We start from the raw sequence: 19,763 nt of genomic DNA on the forward strand, positions 1-19,763 counted from the left end.
ACTGATTCCACAGCGCCGGCATCATACGCCATGGTGGCCTATGTTATGTTGAGTCATAATGGTTGCCAGAGCTAAAACTTGTTGTTTTCTTTCCTAAAAAAAAAACAAAAATAAAAACATGAAAAATATCTCATTTATCATGTTTTTTATTACATCTTTATGCAGGTGGTCTCCATACCAGGAGACGAGCCTGATTGGGCAGGAGACTGGAGCCCCGAAGGGGAAACGGGCGTCTCCTACCCCTATTGGGAGGGTTGGCAGGTACAACATGTGGTGTTATGTGAGTCTATGGGAGCATCTGATCTTTTTCCCCCCTCACAGCGTGGGAAAGTTTCCAGTTCCAAAGCACCAGTCTGGTCTCCGTGTGTGGCTTTCTCCATAAACGGTGGTGTGGAAGTGTAAAGCATGCAGCGCATGTAATTTAAATCTCGAGCATGTGCCAGATACTCTTTTCATTCTCCAAGTGGACATGCATGGAAGAGCTTCGTAAAGGGGCTCTGTCTGGGCCTGTCTTCTAAATTTTGTTTTGCTTTTCATGTATTCTTTTTTCTTTTGATGTAGAACTCATTAAAGACTTCAACACGGCGAAAGAAGAGAACATCTTTTAAAAGAAAAGCCAGCAAGAGAGGCAATGAGGTAGGTATTCAAGTGCTTTGGAAATCAGCCTCCTTTTGCTTAAAAGTCTACATGCACACTTTAAGGTTTAATTTTTTTTACTTCAGTCTGTAATATATTTTTTCCAGTTAAAAAGTCTACGCTATCGGAATTGTTGTTAGAAGAGATCAGTTTCGATAAAACTTGTATGAGAACTTTTATTTGCTGAGTGTATTTGGATTTATTTATTTTTTTTTAAGAAATAGCATATCAAACTCCAAAAGAACCAAGAGCCTAATGAAGCAGCATTAACTTGGGGTGCAAGAGACTTGGCTCATACCTTGATTTCCACTAGGCAGACCAGGGGCTTGAAACTGGGGTTGTGAAATCCATGGTGAGCACGCTGATGCAAAGATTTGACCAGTTTGAGGGTGTCTTAGCTGAATAAATTAGTCCCCCGTGAGCACTACATTAACATGGCTGTACTATTTCCAGTACTTGAGGTAGTTTTGTCAGAGCTTGGTTGAGTGTTCTGCATGTAGAAAAACATACATAGCTTGTACTGAAGCTTTTTATTGCTTCTGTTTCTCAGGATAACAAAGGTCGGCCATTTGTGATAAAGCCTATCTCCTCTCCACTCATGAAGCCGCTGCTGGTTTTTGTCAATCCAAAAAGTGGAGGGAATCAGGTAAAATGATCATCTGGATCTATGTTGCAAATTTTTAGTTTACCAACAATGTTTCTGTGAATGAGGCTAGTTCTCAGTCAGATAAGAGCAACTCTATGCCTGAACTGCAGTCCACAGAAGAGGTCCTTGTTGTTGAATACCCTTTCCATTTCAGTGGAATTGGATGGATTGTTGGTTTTGAGCAGTTGTACGCCTATTTTCAGATTCCTGAAAGGAATCTAAAATGATATTTTGTAGGTTTTCAGAAGACTTCATCTTTCCACAGAAAATTTATATTGACAGTGCAGTCTTAGTTTTTTCTTTCATTCAAAACTAGGAAACGCTAGTGAAATTAGTGAATGTGAAACGACACTTTCCTATGGCATTTAAAAAATCTTGTCTTGTACTGTGCCACAGAGAATCAAGTTTTCTTACAATTCTTGGAGTGAAAACTCACCCAAGTGAATGTTTTTCAGATTAGTTCTGATACTTTTGAATATCAAATAATCTGAGTACTTTTTGATAAACAATGTCTTCTAGCTGAAAAAAAAATTGATGCAAGATAAAACAGAGACTTACAAAGCATGAACAATAGCATAGCTTCTGCTCACTTTCTCCTCTGTTTAAAGAATTAGGGAGGGTCTAAAATGAAACTGCTAAGACTCTTATTTGAAACAAAAAATTGATTCTTGTCACACCATGTAGTTCTGCTGCGAAACTCTTTGCCATAGAATGTTGTGGATGCTAAACGTTTACACAGGCTGAAGGAAAGATTTGGAAGAGAAAACCCTGAAGGTTATTAATGTCCTGTACCTGCTTCTGGCTCAAGAGTTCATAGAATTCTAAATAGCTAAGGCTGGGAGAATATCTACAGCAAACATCACATTCGTTTTCCCTGTTCTTATACATCTTCTTAGGCACTTTGACTTGAGTTTTTGGTTCTTCACTTAGGGGAAGGTGTCAAGACAGAAGAGCCACTCCTCAGAAGTAAGAGCTATTGAAAATTTCTGACTTGCAGCCCCTAGGCTGTGTCTGAAAGGCGTTCTGGAATTACTTTGGAGTATAAGCTCCCTCCATAGTGTTCCTTGCCCTCTTCTGCTAGTAAGAGATCCTGACACTTTGTGTCTGGGCAGAATGTGAAGAAAGGAAATTGCATGCTGGAATGTGAACCCAAGAGTATGAGAAAGGAGTAATTATATCTTTAGGTGAAGGACTGGCCATACTGCACTTAGTGAGGGAGTATTGCGGCAGCTGTAGCCCATAGAATCATTGACTTCTGCTTCATTAGATGGTCGAGGGCTACAGTTATGAGTGTTCGTGGTGGTGACAGTGGAGGCCAAAGCAGTGTCAGTGCTTGGATCTTGGGCAAGGCACTGTTCAATACGATGACGACTTGTCCACAGGCTTGTTCAACTTCTTGCTGTGATGAGTGGCTGAGGGTGGTGTGGCATAACAAAGGTTTCTTCTTATTGCAGGTGGTGAGAGGCAGGACAACAGGTTGCTGTGGGAGCTGAACTTTTGGTCTGACCCCAAATGCCTGTCATGAACCATTAGTGATCTGTGTTGTTAAATTTAGTTTATATGTATGCATGTGTACCCTGCCCAGATTGGTGGCTTGCTATTCTAAAGAGCAGTCATCTGCTTATGCTACTTTCAAGTTTGTCATTTTCTTGATTTGTTTGCTTTATAAAGCACAGAAGAAAGAAAAGCAGTCCAAATATAGTGAAAAATTAACACTATTTCTAATAATAATTAAGCAGTTTATAATGTCCCTTCGTTTGATTTTTCTGTCTTCCCAGGGCACCAAGGTTCTCCAAATGTTTATGTGGTATTTGAATCCACGCCAGGTCTTTGATCTCTCTCAGGAAGGGCCAAGAGATGCGTAAGTTCTTGAGTCTTCAGCACTGCAGACTGTCATTCTTTTTCTGATGAGGAACACAGATGAAGGTCTAGCTTGGACTGATTAGTAGACTGTGTATGAGGTTTATGTATGCAGGTTTTGGTAGTGGAGGTGAAGGGCTGCAGTGATGACTTCTGTGAGAAGTGATCAGGAGCTGTCCTCACGTGAGACAAGAGACAGTTCCAGATCACTCCACGACAGACTCACTGCTGATCCCAGTACCTGACCATTCCCTGCTGGCTGAGGATTGCAATGGGGTGAAACTTCCTCCAGATTTCTGTACACGGTGGCAACATGCAGCTATCTTTTCTTGCAAACTAACTAACTCAGCTTATCTGGGCAATAGTTGAAGTTTGAGCCTCTTCCAAGGGATGGAGGACCTGTCTTTAAAGGGCTGGTTCTCACTGATGAGGATTGAGACCATCCTTCTATGGTATTTGAGATGGGAATACTTGCTTTAACTTAATCATCTGTTCATTCATCTGCTAATTTCACAAGTTAGCACAAGAAGGTAGTAATACTGTAAAATAAAATATTTACCTGTATAATAAAGGTCCAAGTATTTGCTATCCAAGTTGGTTTTTTTTCTGCAGAAACACCTCCACGGCTGGTCCTCTCTTGCTATATAGAAGCTTTAAGGTAGATGTTCAGTTTTCAGAGCTGTGCAGTGGAGTTATGGGAGGATTAGATCCTCTGATCACTCAGCTCTACAAATGGATGTGCCCCCTTCATGAGTAGATATTTAATTGTGCCTCTCTTTCATGCAACTAAAGGAGCAGGTCTTCAGCAGATGCTTTTTTTGGCTATCTTAGATCAGATATCCAGAGAAAGAACTGTATTAGATGTTCTTGCCTTCTATGATGTTAAAAAAAAGTAGCTAGCAGTTGAAGAAGCTGCCATGTTCTATGTGCCTCAGAAACAGTAGTTCAGCAAATCCTGATGAGGAACACTAAATTTTGTTAAATGGTTATAGTGTTTAACTCAATGCTTATATTTGTTTGCTTTAGGATAGGGAAAATGAAAGATTCTGTCATCTCTAGAGGGAATATGAGAATCTGACCTTTCGGATTTAGCATAGAAACATAACTGATAAAATACTTTCCAGGAGGTGCTGCTTAACTATGAAGGAATGCCCTGTGGTGGTGGGAGGGTGTGTGTGTGAGCATGCGTGTGTGAAGATGTGAAGCGAGTCACACGGCTCAGGCTGGATTGGGGCTGATACCACCTGAGGTGGCCAGGGCTGATGCCTCCTCACTAACGAGGCTTTGGGTAACACGGAGATTCTTTTTAAAATTGTTTTTCTGCATCCACCCACATCTTTAGTAATGAATATTTGAATATACAATAAGTGATTGTTGAACTGTAACTCAGCAAAATGCATAAAAAATACTTGCATTATTGTTGTGACTTTTTCCCTTTTTTTCCTCTTTCTTTCTCTTTCTATCCACTGGCCAGGCTGGAGCTGTACAGAAAAGTGCCAAACCTGCGGATTCTGGCCTGTGGTGGGGATGGGACGGTAGGTGGCTGGTGCCTGGCAGCCTCGAGGTCATCGACCAAGCAGTTAAATTCTTTGCTATTGTGGATTTCCCACCTGATGATGCCTGCAGAGACATATGAAGTGCTTTACTCTTGTGAAATCTTCTTTTTAAAAGAAAGTGTATGTGGCCTGGTCTGTGTTGTGAATAGGGCCAGATCCTGATGTCTAAGGTCCTGTCTGCTTTATGCATAAAGTTGTGGTACAGCTTAAAAAAAAAAAAAATAAAAGGCAACCTTTGCTGTCCTCCTTTCACCATTTACACAGATCAGAGGGTCTAACAGTTTAAGTCAGTGTCTGGGAGCTATTAAATCTTACTTTCTGCTCCTTCCCACTATTGTCTCCATGATGTTTGAGTACAGTCAAATACAATCTCCTCTGTGCTTAAAGAAACTGAGTTTCCCCACTTTCTTTGCAAAATTTCTGAGAGGAAGAATATTGCCTTGGTCATACTGCTAGCCGTGAATCTGGCAGATACAGGTTCAGTATTTTTCTTTGCTACTGAATTCCTGTGTGGTCTTGGATAACTGAAGAGTGTCTGATCTTTAAAGGATTTAGGCACCTTCAGTTGGAGACAGACTCCTCAGTACAGGGTCATGAGTGTTAATGGAGGTATTTCAACGTCATTACTCTTTCCAGTACTTAAAAATATTGTAAATCTCATTTTGTGCCACTGAGTGCTTAAATGCAGTTGAAAAACTGACCATTAATCCCTGTGAAGCTCAGTTTCCTAAACATGCATTTGATAATAATTATAACAGTACATATGGCAAAGAAAATACATCACTGCTTGCAAGGTACAATGGCGGGCCAGGGTAGTTTTTTAGGGCATGGGAATGATTTCCTTTTTTTTGTAGTGAGCTGAACCCCCAAATTTAAACCCTCATCTCTGACTGAATTTCTGGGGGAACTTCCTGTTCCCCTTCTGTGGGTTCTTTTAAAACTCCAGCTGTACGAATTATTAATACCACTGCTTCCCCTGCAAGACTGAAGGGAGAAAAAAAAGTAATTAGACTACTGTCTTTCTGGTACCTGGGAAAATAAGATATTACTGTTACTGAACTGTGAAGTTTCCTTGAGAAACTTGCAAGATGTTGCTTAGCAGGAGACATAAGCTGCAAAAAAAGTGCAATCTGTTTCTGAAAGTCTTCTTCTTCCATCTGAGGAAGCCAATATTTTAATTGGGGAAAAAAAATTTGATCCTGAAAATATTAAAATAGAAATGAATGCAGCTACCTCGAGTCTGCCCATCCTTTGTTCTCCCTTTCAGCAGTGCAAACGACAGGTGGCAGCACCTTCTCGTTAGTATGAGCAGCACTCTATTACCTCTGCTGTTGCTGAGTTTGAAACAAATTAATATCTACTTATTCCCAAAGCCATTACATCCAGAAATGAAAAGTCTGGCTCAAATGGACTTTGTGAATATTCAATGAGACCAGATGTTACTTTGCATTATTGACGTGAATCAGAACTTATTGTAACTTTTGCATCATCGCTGCTTGCTGTTCCTTTCCAGTGGAAAGTTTTGCTTTCGAAGCAGTTGGGAGCTTTCTGTTTACAGGAAAATGAGAGTCTGTCATCCTTGACTGTAGGACTAATGTGCAGGGTTTAGAAAAGACCCCAGGCTAAATAGCAATGTTGTACTTACCCATTAGTAATTTGAAGTTTCTGTTTATCAGTTAAAATAATTTACAAAAGTAAATAATGTAATATCACTTGTCTGAGTGGGAGGCTGAGGCACAGATGTATGGATTAGGTGAGCACCAATGATAAAGGACTCTAAAACTCCTGGCCCAGGTGAAGTAATCGGAACTCTATTCTGTTTCCTTTTATCGGTACTGAAGGATACATACTTTGAAAGGTAGAGGATTACTTACTTCTGAAAAATCCTTAAGTACGCTACTTAGTCCTACCATGGTGTCTATGATAAACTTAAGTACATTTGTTAATATCCAAGTTCATGAGAGGTGTAAGCGATTAAGATGACCGTTGTCAGAAAATGAGCCCTCATATTGATCACATCCCAGATGAATGCTTTAGTAATTGGATGATTGGTTATGATAAATAACTCTCAGATAAATACTGTTTCTACAAAATTAAGTGTATATATCAAGAGACTTGGAGGAAGATATACCCTAGAATACGGAATAGCATGGTGATTGCTGTATTTGTCAGGCCACCCCTTCTGCAGTCCTTCCAATTCCAACTGTTGTTCCCAATGCCCATATTACGCTGGGTTGCCTTTCATGAAGCTCCAGTATCATCCTAGTTTAGGTTAAGAATCTATTTTAAATCATAGTAATATTTGTTGGAGGAGAAAAAATTCTGTTGAGCTGCAGTCAGGATTTCAGTTTTCTGTCTTATTTGGGAGCTTGCATATCCGGTAGAGTCTCCATCTTTGAACACTGGCATCAGGAAAAACAATAAATCAGTTTTTATTTTTATTTTCTTATGTTTATTTTTTCTTAATTCTTTATTTTAAAATGCAGCACAATTTTTTCAGATTGCAATTTAAAGGTGAGAAATAGTCTAAGAAACAGTCCTATTTTCTTGTAGCAGGAACTTCAGTTATAAGAAGTTTGATAACTTCTTAAGCAGCAATTCTTCCTCTGCTTAGAAATTATCATGAACGAATGAAACGAAAATATTTTAAAATAATTTGTTCCTTCTGTAAAAATTATGTAGTCCAGAATAGAATCAGGACAGAGAAATAGCTTTCTAGCCTAACTAATAGTATATGATACGAAAGAGCCAGATTCATCGTCCCAACCCAAAGCCTTCAACCCTGAGCATGAGTTTTTCTAGTCTTTTAGTCTTTTATATGTATCTATGTATGCATACACATATGACTAGAATATATTATGTATATATATCATGATTTGCAGTGAGTGATATATCATGCTTTGTGGTGAGTGAGGTAATTCATCACCAAGGTCTCTTGTCTGGAGAATGGGAGACCTGTGGACAAGTCCATGCTTAACATCATTTGGACCTTCTTGTTTCAGGACACGCTCTGTGATACCATGCTCTTTTAATGTGTCTCTCAACTTCTTTAATAACAATTGTCAAAGATTTGCTTGCCTTTAGCATAATGGCAATTTAAATAAAGTTATCTTGAATTTTCAGTGCAATTCTTCTGTCATTTTTGCATGCAGTATTTTCCAGAGCAGTAGTTAGGCAGCCTTATAATACCTGGTGTAATTCTCTGTTTTAATTTCCTGCTTAAAGAACAGTAACTTGTGTTCCCTTTCCACAGTATCTCTGTGTTCTGTTAAAGATAGATAGTGTTTACATCCCATTTCTTCTACTTGCACAGGAGCTTCATGCAAACTGCTACACCTGTTCTCTGAAAGATGAAACCTTAGGTGGGACAGTTGTAGAGTTAAATTTCAGATATTCTCATCTGTCCTGCTCCTTTTATTTTACATGATCCTCTCTGTAAAGGGAATATGATCAAAATATGTATTTTTTTTTCCATTCCTTTTAATCTTCCTGACTAAGTTCTTTGTATTTCCTGTTTTAAAGGTGGGTTGGATCCTCTCCATTCTTGATGAGCTGCAACTCAGCCCCCCGCCTCCTGTGGCTGTCCTTCCACTTGGCACTGGAAATGACCTTGCCCGCACCCTCAACTGGGGCGGGGTAAGCACTGACTGGTGTACCCAAACTCTCGACTTGCTGCTCTGATTTTGTTGTGTATGGTGGAATGTTGTGGCTAAACGTTCCAAGATCTGCTTGGAACATTTGTTCCAAGAGCTGTGTCCAAGATCTGCTTCATTTAGGCATAAGAGTTTGCTTAAATTTCTGATCTGGGACCTTGAATTACTAATGAAGTAGCTGTTGTAATAAAAGTGTACACAGATGTGTGTGTCTGGTATTTCAGGCCAAGTAATGAGGAGGATACACAGACTTCTAATTTAAGCATAGTTTAAACTTTATTTCTTGTATTTATCCTTGACTGACACTGGAATTATTCAAGACAAGGCAAACACCCTTCAAATTCTTCACCTTATGGCCTTACTTTGCCTGCCTAAGGCTTATGTACCTCAACAGTAGCGTGTTAAAATTCTTGCTATTGCTGAAATTTAGGAATGTTTTGAAGTGTTCTTAGGAACATTTGATCTGCTGTTTTAGACCTGTGTGAAAGAAGGGAGGTCTGCCAGGTAACTGATGAGTGACTTGTTTTGCTTTCACTGTCCTTGGCTTATAACTCTGGTGACACTCTCAGGGCTACACAGATGAGCCCGTGTCCAAGATCCTGTGCCATGTAGAAGATGGGACCATTGTCCAGCTGGACCGCTGGAATCTCCAGGTTGAGCGCAACCCTGACTTGCCACAGGATGAGCTGGAGGATGGGGCACGTAAGGTTAGAGCCTTCTTTTTTCCAGAGAGACGCAATGCATACCAGCCATTTATTTCTTGTTTGTGATTCCCAGGCTTTGAGCATTTATCTCAACAGCTAAATCATGGGAAGAATCCTTAGCATTTGATCTGAAAGAATGTTGGTTGTTTTTTTTTCTAGTTAACCATTTTCCTCTTCACAGTTAGAATTTCCAGCTTATCTATTGGATGCTACTGTTGTCTCTCTACAGCCCTGCTGGGCACATGTAGTGATGAAGAGGCCAGACGTGTGCTTCTGTGCCTCATGCGTCCTCAATAGAATTAGAATTTCATGTCTGGGACGTGCATTGCTCCTGGTTATTTGTGAAGCAGGAAGAACAAAACTTGAGTTCTGTTTGCCATGCTGAGCTTGAAGCGCTAACAATTATGAAAACCTTTTGTATTGACATGTTAAGTGGACCAGCATTGGGGGAAATCTCAATGACAATATAAGGAACTCTTTGTTTTTTCAAATATGCATATATGGTCATAAAGCATTGTAAATGTGTTTGTTCTTTGGGCTGATCATCTTTCACAAGCCATTACTAACCTTCAGAGTAACTTTCTGCATACATTTCCCTGATATGTTCTACTTTCTTCATCCTAGGTTTTCATGAGATGCCAGGTTTAAAGTATTCTTGATGTGTCATGGAATATTTAATTTGTGTTATTTTTAAATGTCTTTTTATTATCCAATTACAGCTTCCTCTCAATGTCTTCAATAATTACTTTAGCCTTGGATTTGATGCACATGTTACACTGGAGTTCCATGAATCTAGAGGTAATGGGAACCTTTTATTACTTTAGCCTAGGGAATGGGCAGTTATTTTATGAATTACAAATGGAGTTAGATTTAACATCCTGTTCTTATAATTCAGAAGGAGAGCTGGAGAATAAAAACGCAAAATACGTGCAAGTAGGAATTAAGTGATTGTATCATGAGTTTCCACAGGGCTTTGTGATTTAAAAATGAAAAAAAGTACAGGGAAAAATGGCATTCACTGGAGGAAAAAGGCTAAAAGGGGACCCTTTTAAAAGTTTTTTTTATCTTCTAAAGGAGGTGCCAAGTATGGATATAAAGGAATTTTATGCTGATGCAGCGGTGTCAGGATAAGAGCAGAGAGAAAACCAAATGTAAGTCAGGTGCAAGCGTGGAGCTGGAGGGAGGAGAAAAGCTGCAAGGCTATGGAAGTAGTCGGGTAGCAGGAGAATAATTGTATTCTCAAATCATTGGACTTGGTACAGACCCAGAGCGTCTCTATGCAAGTGAAAGGTTTTACCGTGCATAAAACTATCAGGAATTTGAGCTGCTATAGCATCTTGTTTGTCCCCTTGCCCACAGCAGTTATACCACCCCATACAAATCCAAATGGGAATTATCAGGTGGCCTGCTCTGTTTATATCATTTAGGCAAAACGTGTTTGTATAAACAAACCTCGTTCAATTGTCTTTGTTCAGCTTTTTGGTCATTTCAGCTTCATATGTGAGTATTTTTCCTAAATCACAGCCTCTTCACTTTCATGCTATCAGAATGTCATTCCAAGATGAAAAGATAGCACTCTAATGCCATGCTAAATAAAGAGCAGGATACATGATGGAATGAGCTAATGCATATTTTATAATGTTTAAGACTTCTTCAAGCTTTAGGAATAATAATGAGGGGCCACTAAAGGGCACAGGAATGAAATGATGACAGCTGTATGCTTTTTTTTTTATGAATGCCTATCACTATGCGTTGCTAATGTGGCTGTGAATGTACTATATAGATGAAATGCATGGCTACTTTCCTCACTTAATGGAGGCATTACTTAATAATGAAGTTATGGAGCCCTATGAAGAATGGATGTTATTCCAGAGATGCCAGTGTTTTAAAAATTTACATGAGTGAAAAATACTTGACAGAGCAAGCTGTGTGTCTGTGAGTGGGTGTGAGCTTCCAAGAGAGCTTTTCATAGCACGAGTACCTGCTCCTACAAGTCATTTCTGCTGGTATCATCCTTACCCTCTCAAATACTAAAATATACTAAATGACTCCTATATATTTTTAGGACAGAAAAGCTTATAGCCCTGGAGGTGTTGCTGGTGTGTAGGTTTTATTGTTTTTCTGGTGGAATTGACGTTGTTCAGCCTGGAGAAGAGAAGGCTTCGGAGAGACCTTATTGTGTCCTTTCAGTACTTAACAGGAGCTTAAAATATAGATGGGGACAGACTTCAGTAGGGCCTGTTGTCATAGGGCAAGGGGTAATGTTTTTAAACTAAAAGAGAAAATTTATGCTTGATATAGGGAAAAATTCTTTTTATGATGAAGGTGGTGAAATACTAGAACAGGTTTCTCAGAAGTGGTGGATGCCTCATCCCTGGAAACATTCAAGGTCAAGTTGAGTGGGACTCTGAGCAAACTGTTCTAGTTGATGTCACTGCTCATTGCAGGGCGGTTGGACTATATGACCTTTGAAGGTCCCTTTCAACCCAAACTTTGATTCTGTGAATTAAGCAATGCAAAACTGATTCTGATCTTGTTTTCAGTTGATGACAATCTAGGGAAACTTTCATGGCTGTAGTGTTTTCATGGCTGTAGCACTTAGTCCATTAAGATAAGTGGCTGTGTGCAGTTGTGGAGCTTTTGTAATCATATATAGTATTAAATCAAACACATAACACATGTCCCCTTCCCCAAACCAAAATAAATTTAAATTGGTTTGAACTTTCAACCTATCAAGGTACTTTATGCAATAGAGATTGGTCAATTGTGTTTAGAACAAGCTGTGATTGCAGTGTCTCAGAGGAGCCTGTACATGAATGTGGCATTTTCCATGGCAACCTCTATGCTTTTCTTCTGACTAATCAGATTGAGCTTTGAGGGCTGGCTCCAAGCCTAATGTATTTAGCTCTGTTTCTTCAGGAAGTGTTTTGGGCAGCAGCTCTTTCCATTTTCCTCGCATGTTATCCTTGTGCTTTAGTGAAGCAGGGTAGATGCAATTTACTGTATCTTTTTTGACATGCTGTTTGATCCCTCAGCTCTACAGGACTGTTCATTTGCAAGACACCCCCCCCTACACACACACGGTCTAATACATTCCATTTCCCACTCTCTTGATGTCTTGAGGATGGAGTGAGACTTAGATATGCAGTCAGTCATTTAATTCTACAATTCAAGTTGCACTCTAATCAACTTCAGGTTCTATTCGACGTTGCAGAAACAGTCCTTCCTCCCTATCCATGCCCATCATTTTAAAGCCTTTGACACAGTTTCTCACAGCATTCTGCTTCAGAAACTGTCAGCCTCTGGCCTGGACAGGCGCACACTCTCCTGGGTTGAAAACTGGTTGGATGGCCGGGCCCAGAGAGTGGTGGTCAATGGAGTTAACTCCAGCTGGAGGCCAGTCACAAGTGGAGTTCCTCAGGGCTCAGTACTGGGTCCAGCTCTGTTCAATGTCTTTATCAATGACCTGGATGAAGGCATCGAGTGCACCCTTAGCAAGTTTGCAGATGACACTAAGCTGGGAGGAAGTGTCGACTTGCTGGAGGGTAGGGAGGCTCTGCAAAGGGATCTGAACAGGCTGGACTGCTGGGCCGAGACCAATGGGATGAGGTTTAACAAGACCAAATGCCGGGTCCTGCACTTGGGGCACAACAACCCTATGCAGCGCTACAGACTGGGGGAAGAATGGCTGGAGAGCTGCACAGAAGAGAAGGACCTGGGGGTGCTGGTTGACAGCCGACTGAACATGAGCCAGCAGTGTGCCCAGGTGGCCAAGAAGGCCAACGGCATCTTGGCTTGTATCAGAAATGGGGTCACCAGCAGGTCCAGGGAGGTTATTCTCCCTCTGTACTCGGCACTGGTGAGACCGCATCTTGAGTACTGTGTTCAGTTCTGGGCCCCTCACCACAAGAAGGATGTTGAGGCTCTGGAGCGTGTCCAGAGAAGAGCAACAAAGCTGGTGAGGGGGCTGGAGAACAAGTCTTATGAGGAGCGGCTGAGAGAGCTGGGGTTGTTTAGCCTTGAGAAGAGGAGGCTGAGGGGAGACCTTATTACTCTCTACAACTACCTGAAAGGAGGTTGTGGAGAGGAGGGAGCTGGCCTCTTCTCCCAAGTGACAGGGGACAGGACTAGAGAGAATGGCCTGAAGCTCCGTCAGGGGAGGTTCAGGTTGGATATCAGAAAAAAATTCTTCACAGTAAGAGTCATTGGGTACTGGAACAGGCTGCCCAGGGAGGTGGTCGAGTCGCCTTCCCTGGAGGTGTTTAAGGAACGGGTGGATGAAGTACTTAGGGACATGGTTTAGGGAGTGTTAGGAACGGTTGGACTCGATGATCCAATGGGTCCTTTCCAACCTTGTGATTCTGTGATTCTGTGATCTGCTATGTCAGAAGTAAGAACAATTTAGTATGTTGAAGGACTGCTGAGTCCATGACCTCAAAAAAACTCCTTTTCTGTTCTGAACTGGGGCTTTGATTCCAGTCAGTATTTGTCGTAAGATGTATGGGAGAGCCAGTGCTCTGCAGCTGCCTAGAGTCATAAGGGAGAGCCATACCAGACAACATGCAACACAGGCACTGGCCCTTCAGAAACCTCCTGCTTCTGATCCTGGGATGTTGAGGCAGTCTCTGAAGAGCTGTCAGTTCAGTAAGTGAGATTAAACTTACTTACACAGTGAAAGTAATCATTTGAAGAACAGGTAGCCCTGACTGTGTTCCAGGCTCACCCACAGTGCACAGCGAATGGATGGCACAGCAGCTGGGCAAACAAACAAGAACTGCAAAGTAGCTCATTCTGACAAAATAGAGCCTTATTTTGTGATCTGCAGTGACTTCAAAGAGACCTAGAAACATGGTTTCAAGAGGTCGTTTGAGAATAAGTACTATAATTTGGAAGCATTCACACCAGTGTGATGCTTTAACCACAATAACTTATATTGATACTTGTATGTTTTCACTAGAGAGTTACTGAGCAAGGATAGGTGGTAGTTACTGCTACTGAGTACAGTGTCAGAAGAGACTGCTTCTGAAATCTCTGGATGCCACAGACTAGGGAAGTGGTTCCCAGGGAGGCCCGAGAATGACCTGTACTCTGGGAAGCATGCGTTGTACTGGTAGGTTAGAGGAGCTACATTTAGCTTATCGGAAAGAAGCTTAAGAGGCGATTTAATCACAGCCTGTAAGTATTTACTCAAGGAGAAGATATCTAATAGTTGGGGGCTCTTTAATATGACAAGAAATGTAATAAGATGTAGCAGTTGGCAGTTTAAGTCTGAAAAGTTCAAGATAGGAGAACCCCCCACATTGATTTTAACAGTAAGAGTTAACCACTAGCTGTAAGTTACTACTGGCTATTAAAATTCTTCATCATTTGGAGTCTAATCAAAATGAAGCGGCTCTCGAAACAGGTTTTAGAGTAACCACTCTTTTTTTGTGTGTGTGTAAGGAATACTTACACAGAGATGTCTGTTCCTCAGTACCTTCAAGATATCCTCTTTTTAATCAGAATTTAAGTGTCTGTTTCATGTTGTAGTTTACTAATCTGCTCTTGCTTCAGTGCATGAGTTAGTGTTCCATGGATTTCTAATAATTCTTAGACATCTGTTCTGCATTGGTAGAAACAGAAGTCTCACAAATGGTACTGAGAGATCATGAGATGAATGGTCTGAGAGGTGATGAATTAACTGATTGTGTTCTAGTTACTTATCTGCTTATGTTTCCATCTATTTTTACTCTGCCAGAAATGGGAGTGATTCAATGTTTGAAATCTAATGGCAGATGATGGCACAGATGGGAGACTCTCACACAGGAAAAATATATTTATGTTAATTTTTTCACTGAGTGATGTTTGTTAAAAGCAATATAGTTCTAGCAGGGAATGTAAAGGTGCACTGGAGTCTACTTGTTTTATTAGGGTGTTCATAACTTTCCTTTTTATCCTTTCACAGAAGCAAATCCAGAGAAATTCAACAGCCGATTTAGAAATAAAATGTTTTATGCGGGGGTGAGTTGTGATTTGTCTTACAGAATGATGCTAAATTAGTTGTTTGAATGTTTAAGTACCTTCCCCCTTTCTCACATCAGGAGCTCATGCCAGCTCATTTTGCCTCTTGCAGTTTAAAGTGCACATGTACTATTTCTGGCAATGCCACACACGTGCCTGTTGGAAAGTGCCTGAAGCACTGTTGTTTTAGAGTGCTTGGCAGGTGACAGAAATGCTCCTTCTTTGATGATGTCTTGGTCCCCCTACTTCTGACATATAAGCTTCTCAACAAATTGCTCTGCTTCTTTTAGAGTTTGGGCAGCACATTGATATTGGCTTTTTTAGAGGTTCCCCAAGTGTTGGCCTGTATCTTTGTAGCTTTGAGAAGTAGTCTTGGCTGTAGGGTCATGTGGAATAGGAGACAGAGATCAGCTACTTGGAGTGCTTATTTTTCATGTATGAATATGCAAATAAAATTACCCACTTCTGCATTCAGGAGGTACATGTATAGACACTGCCTTCTAAAACACAGTTATTAAGAGAGAAACACTAACTGGATAATGCACGGCATATAAATTCTTCCCTGATGATGACTCCCACTGTACCTGCATGCCTTAAACATGGAAACAAATACGTGAGCAAGAATTTGCATTTAAATCCTTGGGTGTCCAAGGATCTTCTTTAGTTAACCTCTCAAAAGAAGTATAATAACTTAAAAACTGAACTAAACAAAAAATGTCTCGAGAGCAGGAAAGAATAAGTTTGACAAAAGGATGGCATTTGGTAGTTATCTCTGTGGTGTGATAAGAAATGAGGAAGGAGAAGAGAGGAGGCATTGATGAAAATTCCTGCACTTATTTCTGTTGCAGGCAGCCTTTACAGACTTTCTGCAAAGAAGCTCAAGAGATTTATCCAAGCATGTTAAAGTTGTGGTAAGTATGAGAAATTGTATCATAGTATTGTGGGAAGAGGGGGGAATGGAGAGAGAGTGAGGTGAGAGTTTAATGGCTCTGTTACTTTTCAGTTTTGAGCATGACATTTGCAACACATTCCAAGGAAAGTCTTGGGAAAGTTGTTACAAAGCAGCAACACTTCTCTTGTCTGTGGCTCCATTCAGCAATTTCTCTGTGCTCTGTCACTTTGGCTTTGTAGTGTGATGGTACAGACCTGACTCCAAAGATCCAGGAGCTGAAGTTCCAGTGTATAGTGTTTTTAAACATACCCAGGTAAGTTCCAGACAGATGCTTGGAGTTTCAAAAGCTGGGAGGGTGGAATACCTACAAGTTATCCTGGTCTGGGTGGATGTGCAGGATGAGCATTGCCACTGTGCTGCCTTCTTGAAAGCTAGGTGCTTATAATACTGTTAATTAGAAATATGGAATGGGAGCAGATTTGAGGGTGCAGCTAAACCATTCTTTAAAGATTTGAATATCCAGAGGCAGTGATAGTAGAAATGATTAACAAACATGCTTTCAAAACTTGTGCACCTAGCCTGCAAACAGGATAGTAAAGACACAGATGCCTGGTCTTTCACTCAACTAGAAGCAGAATGTGGGAAGAAGCAGGGTCGTGGTGGGGAAAGAATCAATATTTTTCTGGTAAAGCAATACCAAATTATTGAAAAAAGTGCTGATTTTTAATGGATGTCTCAAGTAGAAATATAGCTGTGTTCTTAAAAGTTGCCCATCTCCTGCTCTCCAGAGCAGTAGCCTACAATTTTTTTTTGATTGTGCATCCCTGTAATTGAAAATATTTTGAGCTCCGTCTGAATACCTGTATATTTATTTATAAACTATATACATGTACCACTGTACTGATATATTACATACATCATACACAAAAATAGAAATTCAGAAGGGATATGACACAGATGAAACAAACACATTTAATATTTTTAAAACTTATTTATTAAAGGTACGAGCTAAGTTTTCGTTAGACACCCTGACTGTCTTATTGGTTGTGGATTTTTCTTGCACACTCCATGGTGCGTACACCCCACTTTAGAGACCACTGCTTTAAACAACCTAAGGCTTTGCTCCATGTGCAGTCCCAAGCACTTGATCTCTTGAGCCCTGCATTATCCTCACTGCAAACTTCTACTTACGGTCACCTCTAAAAGTTCTCTGTTCTATCACTCTTGGATCACTTTTAGGTCCATTCTTTAGTAGTAGGAAAGGTAGATGCCACAGCTGGATGGGTTCCTGCTTCTTATTTCTCCCTGCCTCCTGAAGCTATGAAATGTTTTGCATTCCTTATGATGTTAGGGTTTCAGAGCCAGCAGGGAAAGAGGAAATGGAGCTTCAAGGCTGGAGTTGCTGCTGTAGCCCCATGCCTGCCTACCAGAGGGACTAAGCAGCTTTCTGGCTCCTCAGATCATCTGTAGAAAGAAAAGCAAGTGGGGACAGCGAAGCGCTTCTGCTCTGTTATCTATTTCCTGGTGTTTCTCCATTTTCCTATCACAAAGGAACTTGCCGAAAATTATGATGGACACTTTTATGGATGATATACCAGCTTGGAAATAAGAGACAAATTTTTCCTTTTGTCCAGTCCTTGCCAGCTTAGCTTTAACTTGTCCTTGAATTGAATCCGAAATGGATATCTAGATACTTCTGCAGAACAGGCTACTAGTTGGGACCTGTCAGGGAAAGCTGCTTTCTCAAAGCTTGCTTTCAAAACCTTTTTCTGTAGATATTGTGCTGGCACAATGCCCTGGGGAAACCCTGGAGATCACAGAGACTTTGAACCTCAGCGCCATGATGATGGCTACATTGAAGTCATTGGGTTCACCATGGCCTCACTGGTGAGTATATTGCAGGTGCTACCCTGCCTGCACATGCTACCGGGCTTGGTGAATTCTGTGGGTGGCTTTACAGAGTGCAATGTTGTTTTCATTATTGAAGAACCATCATGATTCCACATATTCAATCAGCTATGGCCCAAACATGTTCTGCTGTTAGGTTTTAAATAAGGAGATGTGCACTTTGGAAACTGTGGCTAACATGCTTGTGCAGTGCACCCTGGTTAAATGGCAAGATTATTACAGTAAAAATAGGATGCATGTATGTGTTTACTGTGGGAACATTGTGAGGTAAAATAATAACAACCATTTCTTTTTAGCTTTTATATATTTCAATCTGTGACATAAAAGTTCAATTTTTTTTTTTGTAAAACTGGCTACTGTAAATATTATATAAAATTATATGATGGTACAATTTCCATATGCCCACTAAAATGTTGTGAAAATTTAGTAATAGCTATTGAAAATTTATTAATATTTCTGGTGCAAATATCTCTCTTTGTTCTGCTAGGGAAAAAAAGCTCAACAATTTCAACTCAGCAGTGCACTTTGTCAATGCTGTCCTTAAAGTAAACTAAAACTGAGTTACTATAAAAGCAATCACACTGTATATGCCCTAATGTCCTGTTATCACAATGGTTAAACACAGTGACAATCTCTACAGAGGGTGATTAAAGGCAGTCAAAGTATTGATGGTTATCCCCATGCTAGCGTTAATCTACCTGAGGCACTGTAGCTTGAACTTAGTGTGGCCGATAAAAGGCACATATCAGGGATTCCTGGCGGTTTTGTTTAGGTCACTCTTTCACGCTTAAGTTCATACGCTTAGGCCTTTGTTGCTGCTGTATCTTGTGTGGACTAAGTTAAAGCTAACATGGATAAGCCTATTTTCACTAAACTCACACATTTATTTACTGTGTGACCTGCCCTCCGTGCATATCACATTCAGTGAATATCCATGATAATTGTGTTTGCTTCCTTAAAGAGAAATTCAAACAGTCTTCAAAATAAGCGGAAGTACAAGGTCACCTTGATCAGTAATCATTTCTTTAGAAGTCTAGGTTAAAGATTCTTTTTTCTTTGATTGTTTGGGGGTTTGGTTTTTTTTTTTGGTTTTGGTTTTGGTTTTTTTTTTTTTTTTAATGGCTCTTGTGGATTAGGGAAATAATCCACAACTAAGCAGAATTCTATATGTTACCTTACCAGGTCTTGTGGAATAAGATCTTGTTACTTTACCGCTGAAGATTTTAGGATATGTTTCTGCTATCAAAATTGTCTCCAGCCACTCTCAGTAGCTAGAGATCTCAAAGTTACCAACAGTTTCAGATAGGACTGAATTTAAGTAGTAAGACCCTTTGAGCTGATCTTTAAAGGGACCCTAATTCAGAACTGAGGGTCTGTAAGTCCCATTGCTTGTGATGCTGAGGAACTGCTATAACCCTAGATTGTGTTAATATAATCCTGACTTGCTTTATATGTCTCCCAGATGTGTTTGGTCATACCCAAAAATGTCTGCAAGACCAAGGAAAAGAAGTACTTTATAAAAAGTGTTGTAATGAATATTATTGACCATATTATCAGTTGATCCTAATATTAAGCAGAAAGAGCAGGATTTAAGGTCTTTACTTATTTTTAGCATGCTTTCTGTTAGTAGTGCATTAATAGAGGATTTCTTTATGCGTCCGATAGATGAGAGTTAATAGTCACACTACAAATTGAAAAAATACATTTCTGTCCAAACATATCTGCTTAGAACATGTCTGCTCATTGCCCTTTTTCTTTCATTTCTTTGAATGCATTCTTGAACATGGTATTTAATTGTTTTTAACAAGGTCCTTGTGCTTGCTCCCTTCAGTCTGTCTAGTCTCAAGGTTGAGTTGCTGTGTAAACTTTCATAATAAGGATTTTAGTTTTATTTAATTCACATTAAGG

The 19,763-nt window shown here is 40.2% G+C and overlaps 1 protein-coding gene across 8 annotated transcripts in view; it reads left to right on the top strand.

Annotated features, from left to right (window-relative positions):
- The window catches only part of DGKI (diacylglycerol kinase iota), a 229,154-nt gene that overhangs the window by 105,844 nt on the left and 103,547 nt on the right, over window positions 1–19,763 (top strand). For 5 of the 8 annotated variants that reach the window (XM_054080460.1, XM_054080513.1, XM_054080476.1 and 2 more), the window contains exons 9-20: window positions 166–261; window positions 562–636; window positions 1,187–1,282; window positions 3,061–3,143; window positions 4,617–4,677; window positions 8,221–8,334; window positions 8,921–9,058; window positions 9,775–9,853; window positions 15,000–15,055; window positions 15,904–15,966; window positions 16,187–16,260; window positions 17,723–17,834. In XM_054080460.1, the coding sequence (XP_053936435.1) occupies window positions 166–261; window positions 562–636; window positions 1,187–1,282; window positions 3,061–3,143; window positions 4,617–4,677; window positions 8,221–8,334; window positions 8,921–9,058; window positions 9,775–9,853; window positions 15,000–15,055; window positions 15,904–15,966; window positions 16,187–16,260; window positions 17,723–17,834 (1,047 nt within the window). The remainder of the gene's footprint in view (window positions 1–165; window positions 262–561; window positions 637–1,186; window positions 1,283–3,060; window positions 3,144–4,616; window positions 4,678–8,220; window positions 8,335–8,920; window positions 9,059–9,774; window positions 9,854–14,999; window positions 15,056–15,903; window positions 15,967–16,186; window positions 16,261–17,722; window positions 17,835–19,763) is intronic. The other 3 variants (XM_054080496.1, XM_054080522.1, XM_054080504.1) reach the window with 1 other exon arrangement.

Source organism: Cuculus canorus, chromosome 1 (genome assembly GCF_017976375.1).
Source record: "Cuculus canorus isolate bCucCan1 chromosome 1, bCucCan1.pri, whole genome shotgun sequence".
NCBI lineage: Eukaryota > Metazoa > Chordata > Aves > Cuculiformes > Cuculidae > Cuculus > Cuculus canorus.